Genomic DNA, 23,692 nt, shown 5'->3' with positions numbered 1-23,692 from the left:
TATAATTTAATATAAACAGTATAAATTTAGTATATTATAAATTTAATATAATAAATATATTATTTATATTATATAAATAATATAAATATCATTTATATAAATATTTATTTAATATAAATATTATAATTTAATATTAACAGTGTTAATATAACAGTGTTAAACTGTTCTGCAATATAGATCAGGTAAAGGTAAGTTTTAGTATACTTAAATTTCATATTATGTAAAAGAACTGTGTGAATAAGAACACCTTTGCTGTTATTATTTATTTTATTTTTTAAAGATTTTTTAAAGATTTATTTATTTTACAGGGAGAGAGAATACAGGTAGGCAGAGAGGCAGACAGAGAGAGAGGGGGAAGCAGGCTCCCCACTGAGCAGACAGCCCCATGCAGGGCTCGATCCCAGGACCCCGAGATCATGACCTGAGCCGACAGCAGAGGCTTAACCCACTAAGCCACCCAGGTGCCCCCTTTGCTGTTACTATTAAAGATTTATAGACATCTCTTTCATTCTCCTCACATAAGGCAAGCTAATAAAGCCTTTCTTTCTCTAGAAAATCTCTAATTGTGTAGTAGAATGAAAAGAATGCTGGACTGAAAATCAACTCCAGCTCTCTCATTTGTTGGTTTGTGATCATGGGTAAGATAAATTCTACACATCTTGGTTTATCTAACTACACAATGATGTACCAGGTCCCTTCCAGATCCAGAAATCTATTACTTATAAATACATACACAAAGGCTCTTATACTTGAACATTCAAGCCAAAATGAAAAATAAATATTTATGTAAAACTTGGCCACTTACAGAAAATTTACAGTCATTCATAATAGGACAATATTTATCTTTGTATATGGACAGAAAAATCTCACTGTGTAAATTAACAATGGAAGATGTATCTGAAGAAAAGATTAGTTTCTGAAAAAGTATTCAATTAAGTATTTATTATGCTAAGTGTGTTAGGAAATGTAAAAATGAGTATGACATTTAAACACTGAGAAGGGAGAATAAAAATGCACACAGATAGAGACAAAGGAGAATGTGTTAAGTGCTCTAATAAAGTACATACAACATAGTAATGGGAACACAGTAGAAGAGAAGTAGAAGTTACTTTTTTTACAGGAGGCAAGGGAAGAGGTCATAAATAGTTGTCCCGTAAGAAATTCTACTGGTTGGGGCGCCTGGGTGGCTCAGTGGGTTAAAGCCTCTGTCTTCAGCTCAGGTCACAATCCCAGGGTCCTGGGATCAAGCCCTGCATCAGGCTCTCCATTCAATGGGGAACCCACTTCCCTCCCTCTCTCTGCCTGCCTCTCTGCCTGCTTGTGATCTCTGTCAAATAAATAAATAAAATCTTAAAAAAAAAAAGAAATTCTACTGGTCAGTTCTTTGTTGGTTAAAGGTCTATATACTTGAAATAAGTAACACATTGTTAACTTAAAATATTAGAAAATTTAGATGGAACAGTTTTCTAATTCATCAGGTATTACTGTGTTTACATGGGGTGACACCATGGGATTTTAATTACTCTTGCCTCTTCTATCTTTGCTTTGTTTACAAGATACTTGTCTTCCCTGTTTCACAAAAGGGAAGCAGTAAAATGCCAGTGTTCTTGAAGCCTGCAGTTTGGAGGCGAGGACTTAGTTGAAACTGTTGTAGCAATAAAGCACACAAAGCTATCACACTTCAACCCCCGCCCCCCTCCCGCCCCATTTAACTGAATGAACAAAGTTTATGAACTCTGCATGGACAGGAGGCAGACAGAATCATCTTCTATATAGTTCTGGCAGTGGCATTCACCAATAGCCAGAGCATTTAAAGGAAAAAAAGTAGCTTGCAATGAACTGCAATTAAGTAAAGCAACTGTCAAGAGATGATAGCAAGCCAAACCATGAGACTCTTAACTCTGGGGAAATAAAAACTGAAGGTTGTGGAAAGGTAGGTGGGTCGGGGGAATGGAGTAACTGGGTGATGGACATTAAGGAGGGCACGTGATATGATGAGCACGGGGTTTTATATGCAACTAATGAATCACTGAACACTACACCAAAAACTAATGATGCCAATTACATGTTGGCTAACTGAATTTAAATTAAAAAAAAGAAAAAGAAAAGAGATGATAGCAGATGCCACAACTCCCACAACTGAGGTGGACTAGTTTAAGGAGTTATGGGCAACTGAATAATAGTCTACCTTTATCACTAATTCAAAACAAACAAAGATAAATCAAACTGTTAAAATGTATAAGATATAGGGTTTTTTAGAAGGTTCACATAGTTCTTTGCTCAGCATTTGCCACCATTTTCAGAAGTTTCAAAGATAGAACTAAAGTGACTTGATCCATAAAAAGGGAATACATGAAAGACCTTGTGAAATATTTCAATATCCCCCAATATCTTTTCCTGTGTTAATTACTCCAGAATATCACATTAAAAGAGGAGGTGAGAACAAAACTTAACTTTAATATGTATTATTATTTTTTTTAAAGGGGGAGTGAGAGAGGGAGAAGCAGGCTTCCCACTGAGCAGGGAGTCCAGTGTGGGGATGGATCCCAGGACCCTGGGACCATGACCTGAGCCAAAGGCAGACGCTTAACAGAATGAGCCACCCGGTGCCCTTGTATGATTACTTCTTAAGCACTAGACAGACCCAAACATAAAACACACGGAACATGGAAAACTGAAATCTAAGCATAATTGTCATATGAATCTTTATTTCAGGATTACATTCACTGCTTAGTTATTTTTTTAAAAGAAATGCAAGAGGATCATATCTATAGCTTTAAACATTGGAATTACTCCTTGTAATGCATGTAATGCATTTCTGTAATGCATTTTCTGACACACAAACTGGTTGACTAGAACATACATGTATTTAATGAATAATACTAATAGTTTTAATCACTTTACATGGAGAAATATGTCAAATTATAAATAAAACAAGCTGCAAAGAAATGGAATTTTGAAGAATTCAGTCCCCAAACTTTATGGATGAGAAAACTGAAGCAGCTAGCCAACAGATCAAAAACTAATAGTATTCCTGGCTTCCAATCAGGTGTTTTCTCTACTATACCACACAGTACATTTGTGTCATAGCTAAGATCCAAACAGAATCCCTTCTGTGTTTTTCTAATGTCTAAAAGGCAATTACAATAAAATCCCTGATTTACTTACTCTATAACAATTAAGTTATGAGATTTCCTCCATAATGTACTCTACAGATAAGCTACTATTCTTGAGACAGTTATGTTTTATAACCAGCAAATATTAAATATAAGCAATTCCTTTAGTCTTAAATTGTTTTCTACTTCAAACTGTAGCTTAAAAGCTTCAGGACCCTATAAGCCACATGCTGACGACCTTTGGATTTTTGTCTTAAAACTCAAAATTTTTAAATTATTAATGTTAAGAGTTCATAGTCAAGGTTTGATCAATGTTTTTTTCCATTAATTAAATAAGGTCAGTTACATTGAAACTCTACTGCCTACTACAGCAGCCACTAGCCATATGTGGCTATTAATCCTTAAGGAAGATGTGGTCCATATACACTATGGAGTATTATGCCTCCATCAGAAAGGACGAATACCCAACTTTTGTAGAAACATGGACAGTACTGGAAGAGATTATGCTGAGTGAAATAAGTCAAGCAGAGAGCGCCAATTATCATATGGTTTCACTTATTTGTGGAGCATAACAAATAGCATGGAGGACATGGGGAGATAGAGAGGAGAAGGGAGTTGGGGGAAATTGGAAGGGGAGGTGAACCATGAGAGACTATGGACTCTGAAAAACAATCTGAGGGTTTTGAAGGGGCAGGAGGTGGGAGGTCGGGGTACCAGGTGGTGGGTATTATAGAGGTCACGGATTGCATGGAGCACTGGGTGTGGTGCAAAAATAATGAATACTGTTATGCTGAAAATAAAAAATAAATTTTAAAAAATGTGGGTAGTACAACTTGTGATGAGTATAGCATAATGTAGAAACTTATTGAATCACTATGCTGCATACCTGAAACTAATGTAACATTGTGTGTCAACTACACACAAATAAAAAAATTAATGACAAAGAAAAATATTTTTTAAACATGTGGGTAGTCCAAATTTACATGGCTTCTAAGTATAAACTACACACCAGGTTCTGAAGACTTAGTATAAAAAAAGAATATAAAATATATTACTAATTTTTTTATAGTGGCTAGATATTGAAATGATATATTATGGATATACCAGGTTAAATAAAACATTCTTAAAATTAATTTCACCATGGGGTGCCTGGATGGCTCAGTTAGCCTTTGCCTTCGGCTTAGGTCATGATCTCAGGGTCCTGGGATTGAGCCTCACATCAGGCTCTCTGCTCAGGAGGGAGCCTGCTTCCCCATCTCACTCTGCCTGCCTCTCTGCCTACTTGTGATCTCTCTCTCTCTGTCAAATAAATAAAATCTTCAAAAAAATTAATTTCAACTGTGGTTTTTTTAATCTTTTTATTGTGGCTACCAGAAATTAAAAAAAAAATTTTTTTAATTTATTTTCAGCGTAACAGTATTCATTGTTTTTGTACCACACCCAGTGCTCCATGCAATCCGTGACCTCTATAATACCCACCACCTGGTACCCTGACCTCCCAACCCCCACCCCTTCAAAACCCTCAGACTGTTTTTCAGAGTCCATAGTCTCTCATGGTCACCTCCCCTTCCAATTTCCCCCAACTCCCTTCTCCTCTCTATCTTCCCATGTCCTCCATGCTATTATGCCTCCATCAGAAAGGACGAATACCCAACTTTTGTAGCAACATGGACGGGACTGGAAGAGATTATGCTGAGTGAAATAAGTCAAGCAGAGAGCGTCAATTATCATATGGTTTCACTTATTTGTGGAGCTACCAGAAATTTTTAAAATACATATGTGGCTTACATTATATTTCCATTGGACAGGTCTAAGTTATCAATAATAAATATCTAGGCATTACTGATAAAAAGTTTATATATTCTCAAAGAATAAGTTAACATTAGAAACTGCCTGCATAATCACGAGTCAATGTCTGTGCTAAAGAAGAAATGAGGTGCAAAAATACACTAAATGCCGAAATCAGTTCTAGTTGGCTTTAAATATGTATTTTTCCCCAGTCGATTTATATTTTTAGCTTTGGTTAATACTGAAAACAGTTTATATTTCTTGAACACATATGAACTGATAAGAGAGAAATATCGCCCAGAAGCATGGCAGAAAAAAAAGTTAGCCTTCATCTTGTTCAATACACATATAAATGTGAGCTGACTAAAAACAAATACTGACAAATAACACCATCAGATACTCTGCAAATACAGACTAGGCTATAACTTAAAGATTTCAGCAATTTAACAAGGATGCAACAAAACCAAAGATATTTATGATTTATACCTTTGCTCCATCTGAAATATTGTCCCAGTTTCCACCAGTCAATGAGAACTTGCCATTGCCTATACGTAGCAGTATCTCTTCAGGAGTATCATTGGGGCCATTAGCAAATGGAGTATAGCTATTAATAAAACAGTTTTCAATAGACATTAGGGTCTAACATACAAATTAAATCTAACTGAAAGTAAAGAGTATAAGACAACATGCAGATATTTACTATAGCAAATGAAGAGTATCATCTAATGTTTTCCTTTACTCTTCATATAAAATTTTATATTTCAATGAACTTAATCCTAATTATTTTTATTTTATTTTATTTATTTATTTGATAGAGAGAGAGAGAGATCACAAGTAGGCAGAGAGGCAGGCAGAGAGCGAGTGGGGAAGCAGGCCCTCCACTGAGCAGAGAGCCCGATGCAGGGCCTGATCCCAGGACCCTGAGATCATGACCCGAGCCGAAGGCAGAGGCTTAACCCACTGAGCCACCCAGGCGCCCCAATCCTAATTATTTAACAGAGTCTTGCCAACATCATTTTTTCCCCTTTGATCAGTTAATCAATGTAAAATAAAATAAAGGCAGCATTTCATGTAAAGCTATAGGCTTAAAATTAGACCAGAATAAAAAATTTTGTATTTTCCCAGGCATAAGTTAGCAAACTAAATATACCTACTATGAAGAAATTATCAATGTTATATATTTAGAATGTATTTATTGATTAGTTCAAATTTTATCATTAGCATTTAATCAGTATTATCCATGGGAACAGGTTAACAATATTTTAATTAATGTCTATAAACAATTGGCAAAATATTTATATCAATATGACAAGAAACCTCTATAGTTGAAGACAGAGTGTATAAAATTAAAGTAGTTTAAAAATTAATTATAGAATAACAAAAGTGATCAGCTTTGCATCATTCTAACAGGTGGAATTGAAAATGGTATTCAAATTTGGGACTAGAAAAACTTATGGTTAAGAAGTATGAGGAAGGGCACCTGGGTGTCTCAGTGGGTTAAAGCCTCTGCCTTCGACTCAGGTCATGATCCCAGGGTCCTGGGATTAGGCCTCACATCAGGCTCTCTGATAGGCAGGGAGGCTGTTTCCCCTTCTCTCCCTCTGCCTGCTTCTCTGCCTGCCTCTCTGCCTACTTGTGATCTGTCAAATAAATAAATAAAATCTTAAAAAAAGAAGTACAAGGAAGATATATTAATATGCTAATGCCTTAATTCTCTTATGCAACAAATAAGTAGAGATAACACTAAACACCTATACATACACCCACACACAAAATCCTTTTTTATCAGTCACAAAGTAAATATGCGAAGGCAGCAATCTAGAAATGGTAGCTCATAGTTTGGAAACAATAGGGTTAACCTAAATTCATATACAAATTTTAACTACTCTTAGTTTCAATATTTCCTATAGTCATAACTAAATATTTTGTATATGATATATCTGAAAGTATTTGGAATATACTGATATATGTTATTACCAAGTCAATAAATAATTCAGTCATAATATTCGTATTTATAATGTTCCTGTTATGTCAAGAGTATTTAAATTATACTAAATGGCTTCTTTAAAAAATTAACACCTAGGTATCATATATAATGCATTATAATGCTTCAAATTCTAATCTATGCAACAGACTGCTAAACCTAGTCTTTTTCTACAGCCATAAATATTTATTCCTAAATAAAAGTAAAAGAGTAAAGTTAAAAAACTAAAAAAAAGAGCAAAACAGCTCTTATATGTAAATTACCAACATTAACATAATCCAATTATTATATATTTTTTTAGTATTTATCTTTTTAAGAGAAGGCTGCTCTATATGTTTCTGTAGTTTAGTATTATGTTGCTATTTATATTTTTTATAAAGCTCAGTCAGGAGAGCCAGAATTCAAATACGTCAAAAAATTTTAAATCAGTATCAACAAGCTCAGTGGGCAAGTACCCACTGAAGGAAGAAATTATTTTATGTTCAAGTAAACATTTTCAAACCTTAATGCATTGAAAGTAAAACATCAAAAAAGTATGTGCTTTTATTTTTAAAAGTTTTAGTGCTAGCTGAAAATTCTTTTAATTTATATGTCTGATTAGAGCCTCATTAAACACTTTGTTTTCACATTTTATAAATAAACAATAGATGATATTTTAAAATGTTGGTAGAATTTTATTAAGGCTATTTTCATCTGTCCATTTTTATTACAGATAAAGATATATAGATGAAATTCAAATTATGATGTGTATTATTTTGAATATATAAGTTTCTTACCCAGCCAGCATTGTGTAAAAAAGAACACCCAGGCTCCAAATATCACAAGCAGCATCATAGCCCTGTTGCATAAGAACCTGAGAAAGAAATACACATATATAAACTCAGTTTTATTATCCAAAAGACAGTTGTTGTATTTCCAATAATCTCAAAACTGCTCACAATGTAAAAGTTTAGATCATTTAAATCTTTTCAGTAATAGATTCATGTAATGCCAAAGGCAAAGTCATTTACAATTAGCAAGCATTGAGTAAATGGCCATTAATAAGGTGACTGAGTAATATGGGTCATTAAAAAAAAAAAAAAAAAAAACTCCCAAAACTTTGAAGATATGATCCCTGACCCCAATGAGTTTTCACTCCTCCTCTTAGAAAAACCAGACACAGACATCAGAATTTAAGATGAATATTGTACAGAAGGCCTAATGTGTACTATACAGAATGCTGTCTTTTCACCCTGACACTGACTCTTTGAAGTAGATATTACTATTTCTATTTTAAAGACATGGAAACTAAGGCAAATATACTACAATTTTCCCAACAAAACTAGTAAGTAGTACTCTAGAGATTGTGTTTTTAATATCTATGATAACTGCCTCCTTACTAAGCAAAAGATGGTAAGATAATAATATGCTCTCATTGAAGCAAGATGAATTTATATTTTACATTCAAGCCTAGTATGTTTTGGGAAGAACATTATACTTCTGGATCACAAAAACACATTTGATATATTCTTAATGGTTTCATTAATTTTTCATGCAATAGTTTAGGTAGCTATTCTGTGTCTTGGAGCCAGTGATAAATGATATCTAGTCATATATTTATTATATATTCATGTGAGTTTTCTCTATGAAGTTAATAGTTTGTTAAAAAAATAAAGAGGTGACATGGATTGCAAGAACAAATACTATAAAAATCTCTATACTATGCAAAGCAATCTACACACTTAATGCAATCACTTAATACAACTGAAACACCACCAGCACTTTTCACAGAGATAGAAAAAACTATCTTAAAATTTGTATGGAACCAGAAAAGACCCCGAATAGCTAAGGAAATGTTGAAAAAGAAAAACAAAGTTGGTGGCATCATGTTGCTTTATTTCAAGCTTTATTACAAAGCTGTGATTACCAAGACAGCATGGTACAGGCACAAAAACAGAAACATAGACCAATGGAACAGAATAGAGAGCCCAGATATGGACTCTCGACTCTGTGGTCAACTAGTCTTCAACAGAGTGGGAAAAAATATCCAGTGGAAGAGAGACAGTCTCTTCAATAAGTGGTGCTGGGAAAATTGGACAGCCATATACAGAAGAATGATACTCGACCATTCTCTTACACCATACACAAGGATAAACTCAAAATGGATCAAAGACCTCAATGTGAGACAGGAATCCATCAAAATCTTAGAGGAGAACATAGGCAGTAACCTCTTCCACATCGGCCACAGCAACTTCTTTGGAAGTTTGGACATGTCTCCAAAGGCATGGGAAACAAAAGCAAAAATGAACTTTTGGGACTTCATCAAGATAAAAAGCTTCTGCACAGCAAAGGAAATAGTCAACCAAACAAAGAGGCAACCCACAGAATGGGAGGAAATATTTGCAAATGACACTACAGACAAAGGGTTGATATCCAAGATCTATAAAGAATTCCTCAAACTCAACACCCAAAAACCAGATAATCAAGTCAAAAAATGGGCAGAAGACATGAGTAGACACTTCTTCAAAGAAGACATACAAATGGCTAACAGACACTTGAAAAAGTGTTCATCATCATTAGCCATCAGGGAAATTGAAATCAAAACTGCATTGAGGTTATCATCTTAACACCAGTTAGAACGGCAAAAATTGATACAGCAAGAAACAACAAATGTTGGAGAAGTTGTGGAGAAAGGGAAACCTTCTTACACTGTTGGTTGGAATGCAAGTTGATGAAGCCACTTTGGAAAACAATGTGGAGGTTCCTCAAAAAATTAAAAATAGAGCTACCCTATGACCCTGCAATTGCACTACTGGGTATTTACAGATGCAGTGATACAGATGCAGTGAAAAGAATGGCCATATGCACCCCAATGTTCATAGCAGCAATGGCCACAGTCGCCAAAATATGGAAAGAGCCAAGATACCCTTCAAAAGATGAATGGATAAAGAAGATATGGTCCATATACACAATGGAATATTACTCAGCCATCAGAAAGAATGAATACCCAGCTTTTGCATCAACATGGATGGAACCAGAGGGGATTATGCTGAGTGAAATAAATCTAACAGAGAAAGTCAATTATCATATGGTTTCACTTACTTGTGGAGCATAAGGAATAGCAAGGAGGACATTAGGAGAAGGGAAAAACGAAGGGGGAGAAATTGGAGTGGGAGACAAACCATGAGAGGCTATGGACTCTGGGAAACAAACTGAGGGTTTTAGAAGGGAGGGGGTTGTGGGGATGGGTGAGCCCAGTGATGCATATTAAGGAGGGCATGGATTGCATGGAGCACTGGGTGTTATACGCAAACAATGAATCATGGAACACTATATCGAAAATTAATGATGTACTGTATGGTGACTAATATAACACAATAAAATACAAAACAATATTTTTCTAATATATACTTATTAAAATACAGATTTGTTGATATTTAAATATGAATATATGAATATGCTATATCTGATGTGAATTATCCTGAAAGGGATAGTATTTGGCTAAAAAAAATCAGAAAACATGCATATGAGATAGGAATTTATCCTCAAATTATTTTACTGCTCTTCTCTGACTTGGAAAATTTAAGTTTTCAAACCTGAAGATTTTTGTGTATTTTGTTTTGTGCTGAACATATGGTAACTCATACAGGTTAGCATTATTCATAACATATAAGAACAGTTACTAATTTACAAACAAAGACATTATATGGCCAGTGCCATCCCTGATTCAGTTTTTAAAATTTATTTTAGAGAGAGAGGATGGGGAGAGGCAAAGGGAGAGGGAGTCTTAGGCAGATTCCCTACTGAGCTAGAGCCTGACTTGGGGCTCAATGCCACGACCCTGAGATTACGACCCCAGCTGAAACCAAGAGCTAGATGCCCAACCAACTACGCCACCCAGGCAGCCCCCAATTCATTTCTGATCAACCATACTTTCACTCCTATGGGAGTTGCTACTGTCAAAGCTCCCATCCCCAGTATCAGAACTGGCAAATGTGAAATCTATACTCCTTAACTCCCCAGACTCACCTTTCCTAACTCTTCCCTGTAATATCTACATATAAATGTTATTTTCCAAGAAAAATCCCTCTGCTTATAAAAATCCCTATGAAGCTGTTTTCTCCAGGAATTAGATCTTTTTTTAAATTTCTTTTCAGCGTAACAGTATTCATTATTTTTGCACCACACCCAGTGCTCCATGCAATCTGTGCCCTCTCTAATACCCACCACCTGGTTCCCCCAACCTCCCCCGGCGCCCCTTCAAAACCCTCAGATTGTTTTTCAGAGTCCATAGTCTCTCATGGTTCACCTCCCTTTCCAATTTCCCCCAACTCCCTTCTCCTCTCCAACTCCCCTTGTCCTCCATGCTATTTGTTATGCTCCACAAATAAGTGAAACCATATGATAATTGACTCTCTCTGCTTGACTTATTTCACTCAGCATAATCTCTTCCAGTTCCGTCCATGTTGCTACAAAAGTTGGGTATTCATCCTTTCCAGGAATTAGATCTTGAAGACAATTGATGGCACTGCCTTTATAAGTCATGTATAATGTTAAACAATATAAATTACCTCTTGCTCAGTCCAAACGGAAATACCTGAAAATCTATCCTGGCTTTATTAAAAAGTGAATGCTAGGTCTTGAAAAACTTAAAGTATTTTGAGCTTCCATTTTTTCACTTAGAACATTTAATATGTTGAAGATAGGGTTATCTCCATTTGCCTTCCCAGCTCCAAAAGTGTATGATTCTGATGCTAGTACATAACCCAACAAAAAAGAGTAGTCTAATGATTATACATTCAGGCTGTTTTCAGATGCTAGTTACTAGTCTGAATATTTATGTTAGAGGTTATCAGAATTCACTGATTTAAAGAGCTTTAGAGTTGGGAAAGGATAAGACAACTCAGCTTTTACCTATCAATTATAACATATACATGAAATCATACATATTCAACTAAAGGAAAATAACAAAAGGCCAAAACTTTTAAGTTTTAACAAATACCTCAGGTGCTACAAAGTTTGCAGTGTAGCATGGAGTTAAAAGAAGTCCATTTTCTCCTCGAAGTTGTTTTGCAAACCCAAAATCACAGATTCTAATGGAGTCTGCGTTGCCTGATTCATCCATATACAAAATATTACTAGGTTTAAGATCACGATGAACAACCTCGAACATAAAAGAAAAAAATTACATTTCTATAGTGAACTAAACATCTATGAAATGAAACACTTTAAGTTAAAGAATTTCCAGGAGAAGGAACTTTCTAAATCATAAAATTTTGAAAATGACAATTTCTCCAACCGCAAAAGCTTTGACAGCCTGAAGCATATAGAAGAAATTATCTCTGTCCAATAAATGTTCCAGTTTCTATTCAAACCATAAGTTTTGTTAATCATTTCCAACCTCAAAATGTCAAAACTCAATTCTCAATTCCACTTCTGGAAATAATGGACTAAGAGCCTATTTAACATGTTCTTCTCCACAGTAAATAGCTCCAAAACTTGAACATAATTAAAAAATCAACTACCTGAAGGTATAGCGGAATGAACAGAAGCAGACAGACTCTGATGCGATGTATACGCTTCGTTGAGGGAGGGAATACAGGGGAGCTCTAAGTAAGGTTCCCATATCTGTGGCTTTTAGCCTAGGATTAAGTGCAGTTCCTATGTCACACAGTGATGGTGGAAACACATGTGGAAAAGCCCACAGTCTTTCTGGCTGGGAGGAATGGAAAAGAGATGCTAAGAAACTGTGAATGCTTCGGATGAATTCCATTAGGAAAAGAGCCAGAACTGACCCCTGGATCAAAAATACACAGAAGCGCAATGTAATTCAAACAAAGATAAAAGATACAGAGACCAGAGCTGCTGCCCCAAAAGCAGAGTTTTCAGTGCAAACCTGCCAAGAAAATTATCCACCAAAACAAAATGATAATCACTGAAGAAAAAATAACAATATGAAAACCTTTATAACTTAACAATCAAATGTCTGATATACAAGGAACTAAGAAAATGGAACACAGTTCCATGAAAAGAGAAAATCAATTCCAACTCCAAGATGAACCACATTGGACCTGACAAGGATTTTAAAGGGGCCATTATTGGGGCTCCTGGGTGGCTCAGTGGGTTAAAGCCTCTGCCCCTGCCTCAGGTCATGATCCCAGGGTCCTGGGATTGAGCCCCGCATCGGGCTCTCTGCTCAGTGGGAAGCCTGCCTCCTCCTCTCTCTCTGCCTACTTGTGATCTCTGTCTGTCAAATAAATAAATAAAATCTTAAAAAAAATTAAAAAAAATAAAGGGGCCATTATTACATGTGAGGTGATGAAAGTGCTAACTAATGCTATACATTTTGCAATACATAAGTCATTTTGCATTACATAAATGTATCAAAGCAACATGCTGTACACCTTAAACTTACCTAATGTTACATGTCAAATATATCTCAATAAAAAGTACTGTTCAAAATTCATAAAATACATATTTATAAAAGAAATATTAAAAATTAAGAGACTATAATAACTATATCAATGAAGTAAAACAAAAACATGTTCGCAATGCATGAAACTCAGAAGAAAGGCAGTGAGAACCAAACGAAATGCTAGAAATGGAAAACATTCTGAAATTCTCTATGTGATGATTTTTCTACTAATATTATCAACTTTGTTTATTCTAGTCCTACCTTTAATCAGCATTTTACTGCACTAAAAGTTTTTTAAAGATGAGGACCAAGTCTTACTCATGCTTGAATCTGAAATACCTTTTACAATGCCTGGCATGTAGAAATACTCAATATATGTCTGTGATTGACTTAATTGCTATAAGAATCTGAAGGTTTCTAAAATAATAAAGAAAAAAATAGTTATTTTACTTTTCTCAGAAACTCTGGTCACCCTTTATTTTAGAGAGTGTTGATGAAGACAGTCAAGGAATCAAATTTAGCACTATACAGTTTATATTTCAAAATATTTAAAATATACTCTCTTAAAACACACACTATGTACTGGCTTATTTATATTAATTAAAAGAAGGGTCCCTATAGAATTTTCACTATGCCAATTCTGAATTGTTCATTTTTAAATTTTTTATACTTAAGTGAGTACGTATGTACTATTACAACTGATTCAAACTTAAAATTTTAAATTATTTGTGACTTTGTTTCCTTGTATAAATGTATATAATAAAAATTGACTTTTTCATAACTCAATTCACTTGCTTTCTTTATGAAGACATGGGAAGAAAAATAATAGGCCTGCTCCTCCACCAAAGATTTTAATATATTAATATTTCAAATGCTTAGAATCCAAATTTATTACTGTATTTGGAGGAGAGGCTGTCAAGGGTCATGATATAAGTACTCTGGACATCTTTACAAAGAAGACATAGAGATGGGTGATAGACACATGTAAAGGTGGTCAGTATCACTCATCATCAGGAAAATGCAAATCAGCAAAATGAGGTATCACCTTACCACTATAAGAATGGCTAGAATCAAAAAGACAAGAAATAACAAGTGCTAGCAAGGATGTGGAAAAAGGGAACCATAGAGCACTGCTGATGGGAATGTAAACTGCTACAGCCACTGTGGAAAACAGTATGGAAGTTCCTCAAAAAGTTAAAAATAGAACTACCATATCATCTAATAATTTCACTACTGAGAATTTGCCCAAGGAAAACAAAAACACTAACTGAAAAAGACATAGGCACTCCTATGTCTACTGCAACATTATTTCCAATAGCCAACATATGGAGGCAACCTAAGTGTCCATCCACAGATGAATGGATAAGGAAGATAGGATGTATATGTGTGTGTGTGTGTGTGTGTGTGTGTGTGTGTGTGTGTGTATAATGGGGTATTAGTGCATAGCTATAAAAAAGTGAGTTCTTGCCATTTTCAACAACATGGATGGACCTAGAGGGTATTGTGCTAAGTGAAATAAGTCAGACTGAGAAAGACAAATACCATAAAATTTCACTTTCAAGTGAATCTAAAAAACAAATGAAAAATAAACAAAAAACAGAATTAGACCTATAAACACAGAGACAAAATGATGGCTTCCAGAGGAGAGCAGGTAGAAGTATCAGCAAAATGGGTGAAGGGATAATAGAGTTCTAGGTTTGGAATGAGTAAGTCACAGGAATAAGAAGTATGGCATAGGGAATACAGTCCCTGGTAATGTAATAGCACTGTATGGTGACAGATGGTAGCTACATCTGTTGTGGTGAGTACAGCATAATGTATAGAGTTGTTGAATCACTATGTGGTACACTTGGAGCTAATGTAACATTGTATGTCAACTATACCCCTCAAAAAAGATATACAGTCCTTTTACTGCCAGAACTTTATATGTCAGATACAGCATAATTTCAATAATATTCACAACATGTCCTTGGATAATTATTTGGACTGTTAAGTTTGATTAGGTTTAATAATTTCAAAATCAAAGTTAGATATATTTATATAATTCAAACCATCTTAAAACTAATATGCTTTTAAATCAGGGCAACAGGCAGAGTGAAGAGAATTAATAAAGTATTACCCAATTTCCTAAATCTGTAACTTTCACTACATTATGAATTTTATTAGGATATTCTTTATAGAAATATATGTTACAGGAAAATTCATTTTGGGTTGCGTCTCCTAAATATAATTTTATGAAGATACAGAAGTCTCAAAATTGAAGGGGAGAATATAACTACAACTTACTCCTTGACAATGAAGATAGTCAACTGTCTTAGTTATTACAATCAGTACATCACTAGCTTCCCGTTCTGAGAAACATTTTTTTTTGAGAATACGGTCAAGTAGTTCTCCTCCTTTCATCAAATCCGTAACAAGGTAAACATATCTACCATCATCATAAACCTAAAAAAAAAATTTTTTAAATATTATTATTTATAATTATAATTCTGAAATTTTGAAATTATATTTACTTTCCTTTTCTAGTGAACCTCTATTATTTAAAAAGGACATTAACCCCTTACTGTTAATATAGTACAGGCTACACTGAAGATTAAAATGGCTAAACAACCTCCTACACAGTTTCGAGACCATGTTAAACATATGATTGTATTAACTTTTGAAGTTGTACATTATACTTCACAAATGGTATAAGTTGGAACGACAGAACTCTGTGTCTCTCAAATAGCACCTATCTCATTTTTTATTATATTATAGCCACTTCTTTTTCCTATTAATAATAAGCTTCCTTCTGGCAGTAAATATATTGTTTTTAAATATTGCCCTCACAGTCCATTATCTGATATGGTATCTTAAATATTTGTTGATTTCAAAAATACTATATTAAGGAGAATAAATTAAGAAAAATATGTGTACCCTTCAATTCAGGGCATGTGAGGTGTTAGTGTACACAGATGTGTGTGTATGTATGTGTGTCTGTGTGTGTGTAAATGTGTGCATATATATATAAAACAAAATACTGCTTAAAGATTACAAATCAAAATGCATAATACTATCTCACTCAACGAACAATCCATAATGTTATAGCCATTTTCTATATAATCAAGAAAGTAAACTATTTGAGAATTCGGCAGATTACAAATTTCCTATATCTTCTACACTTATAGTACTACAGAATAATAAATGGTGCTGGTTATGATGTTGATTAGTTGACCAGTCAGAATAGATTCAAACCATCAGGACACTGTCATTTACCAATCATCGTGGTTCCTTTTTGATGTGGTATAGGAGTACAGAATCACAAGGAAAAAAAAGAAAAAGAACTAAAGCGGCTAATTTAAGATTTTTGAGATTTCTGTGGCCTAAAATTAGAATATACCATAAACATGAAAAGTTTCAAAAAGGAAATAAAGTGTCAAGTCAGAACTTCATTAGCTTAGCTGATACATAGATTTTGAATACCTACATCCTTTAAAGTAATGACGTTGGGGTGTTGTCCATAGCGCATCAAAATTTCAATTTCTTCTGAGGGATCTCTCTTACTTTTGTCAATGATCTAAGAAATAAATCAAGAAAAATCTCAGAGAAAACCATATTATTTGCTTTGTCTAAAAATGAATGAAATATTTTCAATTTGGTTATATTTTAAGTAAACACTGAAAACTCGAGAGTGATGCTAGTTTTACATTATTTTAACATTTATAATTTTCCTATAACTGAAACTTAACAATAAAAACCCAGAACATTTCCTTAACATTATATCCCACTTAACTGAAACTATACCAACAGATAATGCGATCAAAATGTAACAGTAATTGTCACAATTGCGCAATCTTAACATATAACAATAAAACTATTTAAAACAAGACATTCATGAAATATACCATTCCTCCAAAATAGTCTTATAAAGAAATTCAAATGAAAATATTAAGTGTTAAGACTCTTCCCCCATCTATGATGTGTATTGGGTATTATATGTAAGTGATGAATCTCTAAATTCTACACCTGAAACTAATTTTACCATATATGTTAACTAACTTGAATTTAAAAGCTGGAAAAAAAAAATCCCCTATAATCTTATCTTTGCTATCTCTACTTGCTCCACTGAAAAATGTGTCAGTTACCCTGTAATTTTATATATATGACATATATAGTAACTTATAAATTATATATATTTATAAACTTATAAAATTTATATATATTTTTAAACAAACAGGATAGGCTCAGAGATAATACCTTCACTGCAAATTCCATGTTGGTAGCTGTATGAATGCATCGCTTGCAAACAGAATAGGAGCCAACACCTATATCTTCTTTTAATTCATATACTTCACCAAATTGTGCAGCATTTCCATTTATCTGGTTTTTTTAAAGTAAAATATTAAAGTGAATGAAATATTTTCAGGTTTTTATCTTCTCTCCTAAATATTCAATAATTTGAAATTTAAAAAAAAATCACTATAGAGAAGTTTTATCAGTATTTATAAATGGGTTAAGAAGGTTCATTGCTGATCTTAAATTTTAGGTTTTTGAGATCCCCAAAGCCAAAACAATAAAACAACTAGTTTAGAAACTGCCATTATTTTTTTCTTGCCAGAAGAGATATATAAATACAATTTTAAAAATACAATAAAAAATACAATTTAAAAAATTAATAATATCTGCTTTTTCCCAAAACATACGGAGGAGACATCTTTAAATCATATTATACACAGAGATAAATTAAGAAGTTAAAAATCACCTAAAAGTTTTAACGTCTTGAGGAACCTCATTACTGTTTTCCAGAGTGTCTGTACCAGCTTGTATTCCCACCAACAGTGTAAAAGGGTTCCCCTTTCTCCACAACCTTGTCAATACTTGTTGCCTCCTATCTTCTTAATTTTGGCCGTTCTAACTGCTGTAAGGTGGTATCATTGTGGTTTTGATTTGTATTTCCTTGATGGCTAGTGATGTTGAACACTTTTGGGGGATGAGCACTGGGTATTATATGCAACTAATGAATCGTTGAACACTACAACAAAAACTTAATGATGTTCTATATGCTGGCTAACTAAACATAATAAAAATAAATAAATTTTTTAAATCACTTAAAATTATTGTAAATCCATTAGCAATAACTGAAAGAAATAGTTATCCCTACACCAAATAATCTGATTAAGTGGAATTTACCTGAACAACTGGTAACACGTTTGCACTTGTGACAGGAGTGACTTTATATTCTTCCGCAATAGAAGTTGCAACAAAGCTGAATCCTTTGAAGAGTTGATGAGCATTAGCACTAGCTGGCAAACCAGGAGAATCTAATGTCCAAATAATTAAATTTAATTAGAACTACATAGAATTCTGTGATATGAACTATTAGCATTTCTTTATTTATATTTATAAAAGAAACCATTAAATGTTTCCAACAGACATAGTATATCATGTGTTTGATTTACTGAAGACGATCTATCTCCCCATGCTAGCTAGTATACAAGCTAGATAGCATACAAGATTGTAATTTTTGCTTGTTCTGTTCACTGCTGCATCTTCACTGCTTAGTACCTTCAATATTTGTTGATATTCAATATTTGTTGAATTAATATATGAAATAGATGCTATTATAAGTAGACCTCATTAAATTATAAATTGTAAGAGTCAGTGATATATCTCATTTTACTTCCTTATAAATCATTAGCCTGTAAATCATTAGCATGTCAAAGGACTTTAAAAACAAGAATGAAAAAACTTGGAGCACCTGAGTGGCTCAGTTGGTTAAGCATCTGCCTTCAGCTCGGGTCATGTTCCCAGGGTCCTAGGATGGAGCCCTGTGTCTGACTGCCCGCTCAGCAGGGAGTCTGCTTTTCCCTCTCCCTCTGTTCTTCTACCTGCTTGTGCTCGCTCTCATTCTCTCTCTCTCTCAAATAAATAAATAAATATTTTTTTTAAAAAAAGAATGAAAAAATTTTTCCCTTTCCTCTAGCCCTTGCTTCCCTGATAAATACTTCCTATTTAAATTCTCTGAAAGATGTCAAAGCAATGCTGTAGATAAGATCCACACTTTCATACAGGACAAACCAACCCTCTGCAAACTTAAAATTCATTTAGTTTTCACCTAAGAAGCTAGTTTATTTTTAACAATCTAATTGAATGACAGCTTTAATGTTACATATAAACATACATTACCTTTAGGTGTTTTTGCAGTAAATTCAGGATCAAAACAAAAGGTATCATCTGGTTTTCCAGAAGCAGGTTTGAAAGGAGGTTGAACTTCTCTTCTATATAATTTCTAGACAAAAAGCAGGATTACACAAAATCATATTAACATTTTAAAATTATTGTATTTTCTAAGGGAAAGAACATAAGTTTCACAGTCCTTAACATAAGACTCACAATTTAATAAATAAAATTTTGACAGGCTTCAGATACCTGTTAACCAAATTCCAAAAATTTGAGAGAGAATGTACATAGTCAAATGAGACCAGGAAACACAACAATGATGCCAAAAGTTGCAGTCACAAGGAATGATGCTCAATTTTGGATATCAAAAACTAACTTGAATTCTCACTGGTAAAATAACCATGTACAATGTATCACAATGTGACCATACAGAAATAACAATAACATTCAAGAATTTAAAACTAATAGATTATCTATTTTTTAAGATTTTATTTATCCATTTGACAGACAGAGAGGGATCACAAGTAGGCAGAGAGGCAGGCAGAGAAAGAGAGGGGGAAGCAGGCTCCCTGCTGAGCAGAGACCCTGATGCGTGGCTCGATTCCAGGACCTTGAGATCATGACCTGAGCAGAAGGCAGAGGCTTAACCCACTGAGCCACCCAGGTGCCCCTAGATTATCTTTAAGAAGTATATATTTCACCTAAAATATTTTGTTGTTACATAAAAATATGTCTTAAATATACTGTTTAGGGCTCTTATTATATAATCTAAAAATATAATCTTGTCTAACAATTTAACTTTCTAAAACAAGTTTTTGAAAGACTTTTAAAACATATTAAAATATATGAAAATATATTACCCTCTTTCGAAAATCTGCTTTCTTAAAAGGTTACAGTCCCAAAGTGGGGGGAAATTAATAATTACTCTGATTTTCATTTATTGAAATATATAAACAATCAATTCTTTTGTTATTTAAATTAAGAACAATGAACATAAACTGACTGGTGGAAAAAAGGAATTTGCAGTTGTCTAGTTGAGGAGAAAGGAAGAGTAGACAAGATTAGGAAAAAAATGACAAGGGGATACAAGGACACCAGGAAAGGGAGGCACACACATATGACACAGGGCAGACTCCCACGTAGCATGTCTACTGAGTGGCCTTTCAAGGTATTAATACTAATGGGTTATGTTATGCAGTTGTACAATTATAAAAATCATTTTTTCCAACGTTTAGTTTAAATTCCAGCTAGTTAACATACAGTGCAATACTAGTTTTAGGTATAGAATTTGGTGAGGCATCACTTACATGACACCTGATGCTCATTATAACAAGTGCCCTCCTTAATTCCCATCAGCTGTTTAACCCATTTCCCACCCAACCCCTCCCCTCCAGCAACTCTCAATTTGTTTTCTATATTTAAGAGTCTGTCTCTTAGTTTGCCTCTCTTTCTTTTCCCCTATGTTTATTTGTGTTGTCTCTTAAATTCCACATATAAGTGATACCATATAATTGTCTTTCTCTGACTGGCTTTTTTCACTTAGCATAATACACTGTAGTTCCGTTTTTGTAATTGCAAATGGCAAGATTTCATTCTTTTTGATGGCTGAGTAATATTCTAATATAGATAGATGATAGATAGATAGATAGATAGATAGATGTGCATATATATATATAGATACCTATCTATCTATATATCACTTCTTCTCAGTTGATGGACATTTGGGCTGTTTCTGTAATTTGGCTATCCTTGATAATGTTGTTATAGAGATCAGGGTGCATGTATCCCGTTGAATCAATATTTTTGGGTAAACACCTAATACTGCAACTGCTGGGTCATATGATAGTTTTATTTTTAACTTTTTGATGAACCTCCATACTGTTTTCAGAGTGGCTACAACAGTTTGCATTCCCACTAGCAGTATAAGAGGGTTCCCCTTTGTCTGCATCCTTGCCAACACCTGTTGTTTCCTGTGTTGTTAATTTTAGCTAGTCTGACTGATAAAAAGTGATATCTCATTGTAGTTCTGTATTTCCCTGATGACAAGTGACAGTGAACATCTTTTCATTATCTGCTGGTCATCTGTATGTCTTTGGAAGAATGTCTATTCATGTCTTCTGCCCAGTTTTTAATTGGATTATTCAATTTTGGGTGTTGAATTTTATAAGTTCTTTATATATTTTGGATACTAACCCTTTATCAGATATGTCATCTGTAAATATCTTCCCCCATTCCCGTAGGTTGCCTTTTAGTTTTGTTGATTGTTTCCTTTGCTGTACAGAAGCTTTTTACCAATTAAGTGTGGTTATTCTTCCCTATTCTCAGTTGGGGAATGTGAAGGAAGAAGAGAAATAAATTAGAATTCATTTTCTTCAAGAATTTGCCTTATCATTTACCCCCTTACCCCTTTCTCTCCCTCCTTCACATTCCCCAACTGAGAATAGGGGAGAATAGTAATCATACTCAGTAGGTAAAACATATGAGTAACAAAAATTTACTAAATATCATACACACATTTACTGGTTCAAAGTAATTGCCATGACATCTACATAAAATGACATCTAAGTAAAAATCTCATACCCCCCCCAAAAACTACATTAAGTTTATCAACAAAGTCCAAATATAACCATTTTATTCTTCAGTGTTAGTTTATATTAAAGTCACTCAGTAACAAAGTTTCTACTGAACTTACATTCCAGTCAACATTTGCAAAAAAAAGATGTCTTTTAATTTCCTCAACTCCTTCTGAACCTATAAAAGAAGAAATAATTTTTTACTGATATAATTTTTTAAGCCTTCTACCTGGCTTCTCTGCTATTATCTGTTTAAGACTATGTACATTTCATAGATTCCTTGCAGTGAACATTTTGTGATTTATCTGATATTTTATTGTGTTTTTTATTTAATGATAAAATACAGCTGATGTTCACACTGAAGCACATAAAGTATCATGAAATACTGAAATGCCTTGCAAGTTAAATCAAAGTAACATTTAACATATAACTAAAATTGAGGTTTATTTTTTCCTTTATAATTCAAGTTACAATCTTGTATCTCAAGGCCAAATTAAAAAGTGCAACAGAATAAAGTCACATTGAAATTTTAACACAAGTACATAAATAAAACAATACGATCATATCCAGATCCAGGGAAAGGTTACCAGTAAGTAGCCAAATAATGAGAGACTAGGGACATATTTACCTTGAAGAGTACTGGAAGGGACAAAATAATTACATTCAAATATGTAACAGGATTACTTATATAAGGGATAATTCTGTGAATTATTTTACAAGAGGTAATCCACATGATATATATAATGATAGATATTAAACAAAAGTTCTGAATAACTAGACCACTCCATTTTTAAATTATAGACACAATAGAGTTTACTGGATCCATGTACATATGAAATGCAAACTTCTAGGTATAAATATATAGCAATAGTAAATAAACTTAGCCAGAAAACAAAGTTACAATTATCCTCCCAAAGCATGCAATGTATTGTTATAAAAGCTAAGGCAATGAAGAATACCCAATCTATTTGCTGGATTCCTTTTGAATAACATCCTTAGAAGACTTTGTGCCTCAGCACTAAGAAATTGAGGCATCCCAAGTTTTGCTCTGAAAAAGAAGATTTTAGAAAATTTCACTTAAATCTAGCCATATTTTAAATTGACAGATCTTAAAAAGAATTTAAAAGAATTCTTTAACAATGACAGACAGTATCCCTTTTATGGTAGGAGAACAAAACAAGAGAGTGTGAAAAAATGTTCTTTTGTGTCAACTGAAAACAAGTATCTCAAAACTGAAAGCAAGGAATTTTTCCCAAAAGAAAACAAATAATGTTCACACTTACTTTAATATCATGTTCATGGTCTCATTTCTGTCTTTACCTTGAAATGGCAGAGTACCAGTAAGCATTTCAAACTAAAACAAATAGAAAGTAACACATAATTTAGCAGAACTTAGAATATATAATAAAATTATTTAGGAAAAAAATGAGACAGATAATACATAATTATCAAATCATGTAGGAGCTACATGATAGGTCAATAAAGGACCAGAAAACTAAGTCCATTAAGGGCCTACACTTCTGGTACCCCACTACACATAGCCCAACTGACAGGTGACCTGTAGTAAATGAAACCAACCAATTTTTTCCAGTCTTATCTAATCTGGCTAAGGTCCCAAAACCAATGCAATCTGAAAATAGATACATAGCATCTTCTTTTAAAATATATTTAGAGCAAA

The 23,692-nt window shown here is 33.7% G+C and overlaps 1 protein-coding gene across 2 annotated transcripts in view; it reads right to left on the bottom strand.

Annotated features, from left to right (window-relative positions):
- The window catches only part of RPS6KA6 (ribosomal protein S6 kinase A6), a 136,460-nt gene that overhangs the window by 19,036 nt on the left and 93,732 nt on the right, over positions 1–23,692 (bottom strand). Inside the window, exons 9-19 of one of the 2 annotated variants that reach the window (XM_059385145.1) lie at positions 23,298–23,368; positions 22,974–23,062; positions 22,134–22,192; positions 19,448–19,550; positions 18,452–18,582; positions 17,519–17,641; positions 16,749–16,838; positions 15,569–15,727; positions 11,870–12,031; positions 7,665–7,741; positions 5,391–5,508 (exon numbers count right to left, since the gene is read on the bottom strand). In XM_059385145.1, the coding sequence (XP_059241128.1) occupies positions 5,391–5,508; positions 7,665–7,741; positions 11,870–12,031; positions 15,569–15,727; positions 16,749–16,838; positions 17,519–17,641; positions 18,452–18,582; positions 19,448–19,550; positions 22,134–22,192; positions 22,974–23,062; positions 23,298–23,368 (1,182 nt within the window). The remainder of the gene's footprint in view (positions 1–5,390; positions 5,509–7,664; positions 7,742–11,869; positions 12,032–15,568; positions 15,728–16,748; positions 16,839–17,518; positions 17,642–18,451; positions 18,583–19,447; positions 19,551–22,133; positions 22,193–22,973; positions 23,063–23,297; positions 23,369–23,692) is intronic. The other variant, XM_059385146.1, reaches the window with a different exon arrangement.

Source organism: Mustela nigripes, chromosome X, assembly GCF_022355385.1.
Source record: "Mustela nigripes isolate SB6536 chromosome X, MUSNIG.SB6536, whole genome shotgun sequence".
Classification (NCBI taxonomy): Eukaryota; Metazoa; Chordata; class Mammalia; order Carnivora; family Mustelidae; genus Mustela; species Mustela nigripes.
Note: the sequence above shows the minus strand (reverse complement) of the source record. Positions and strands in the feature narration are given on the sequence as shown.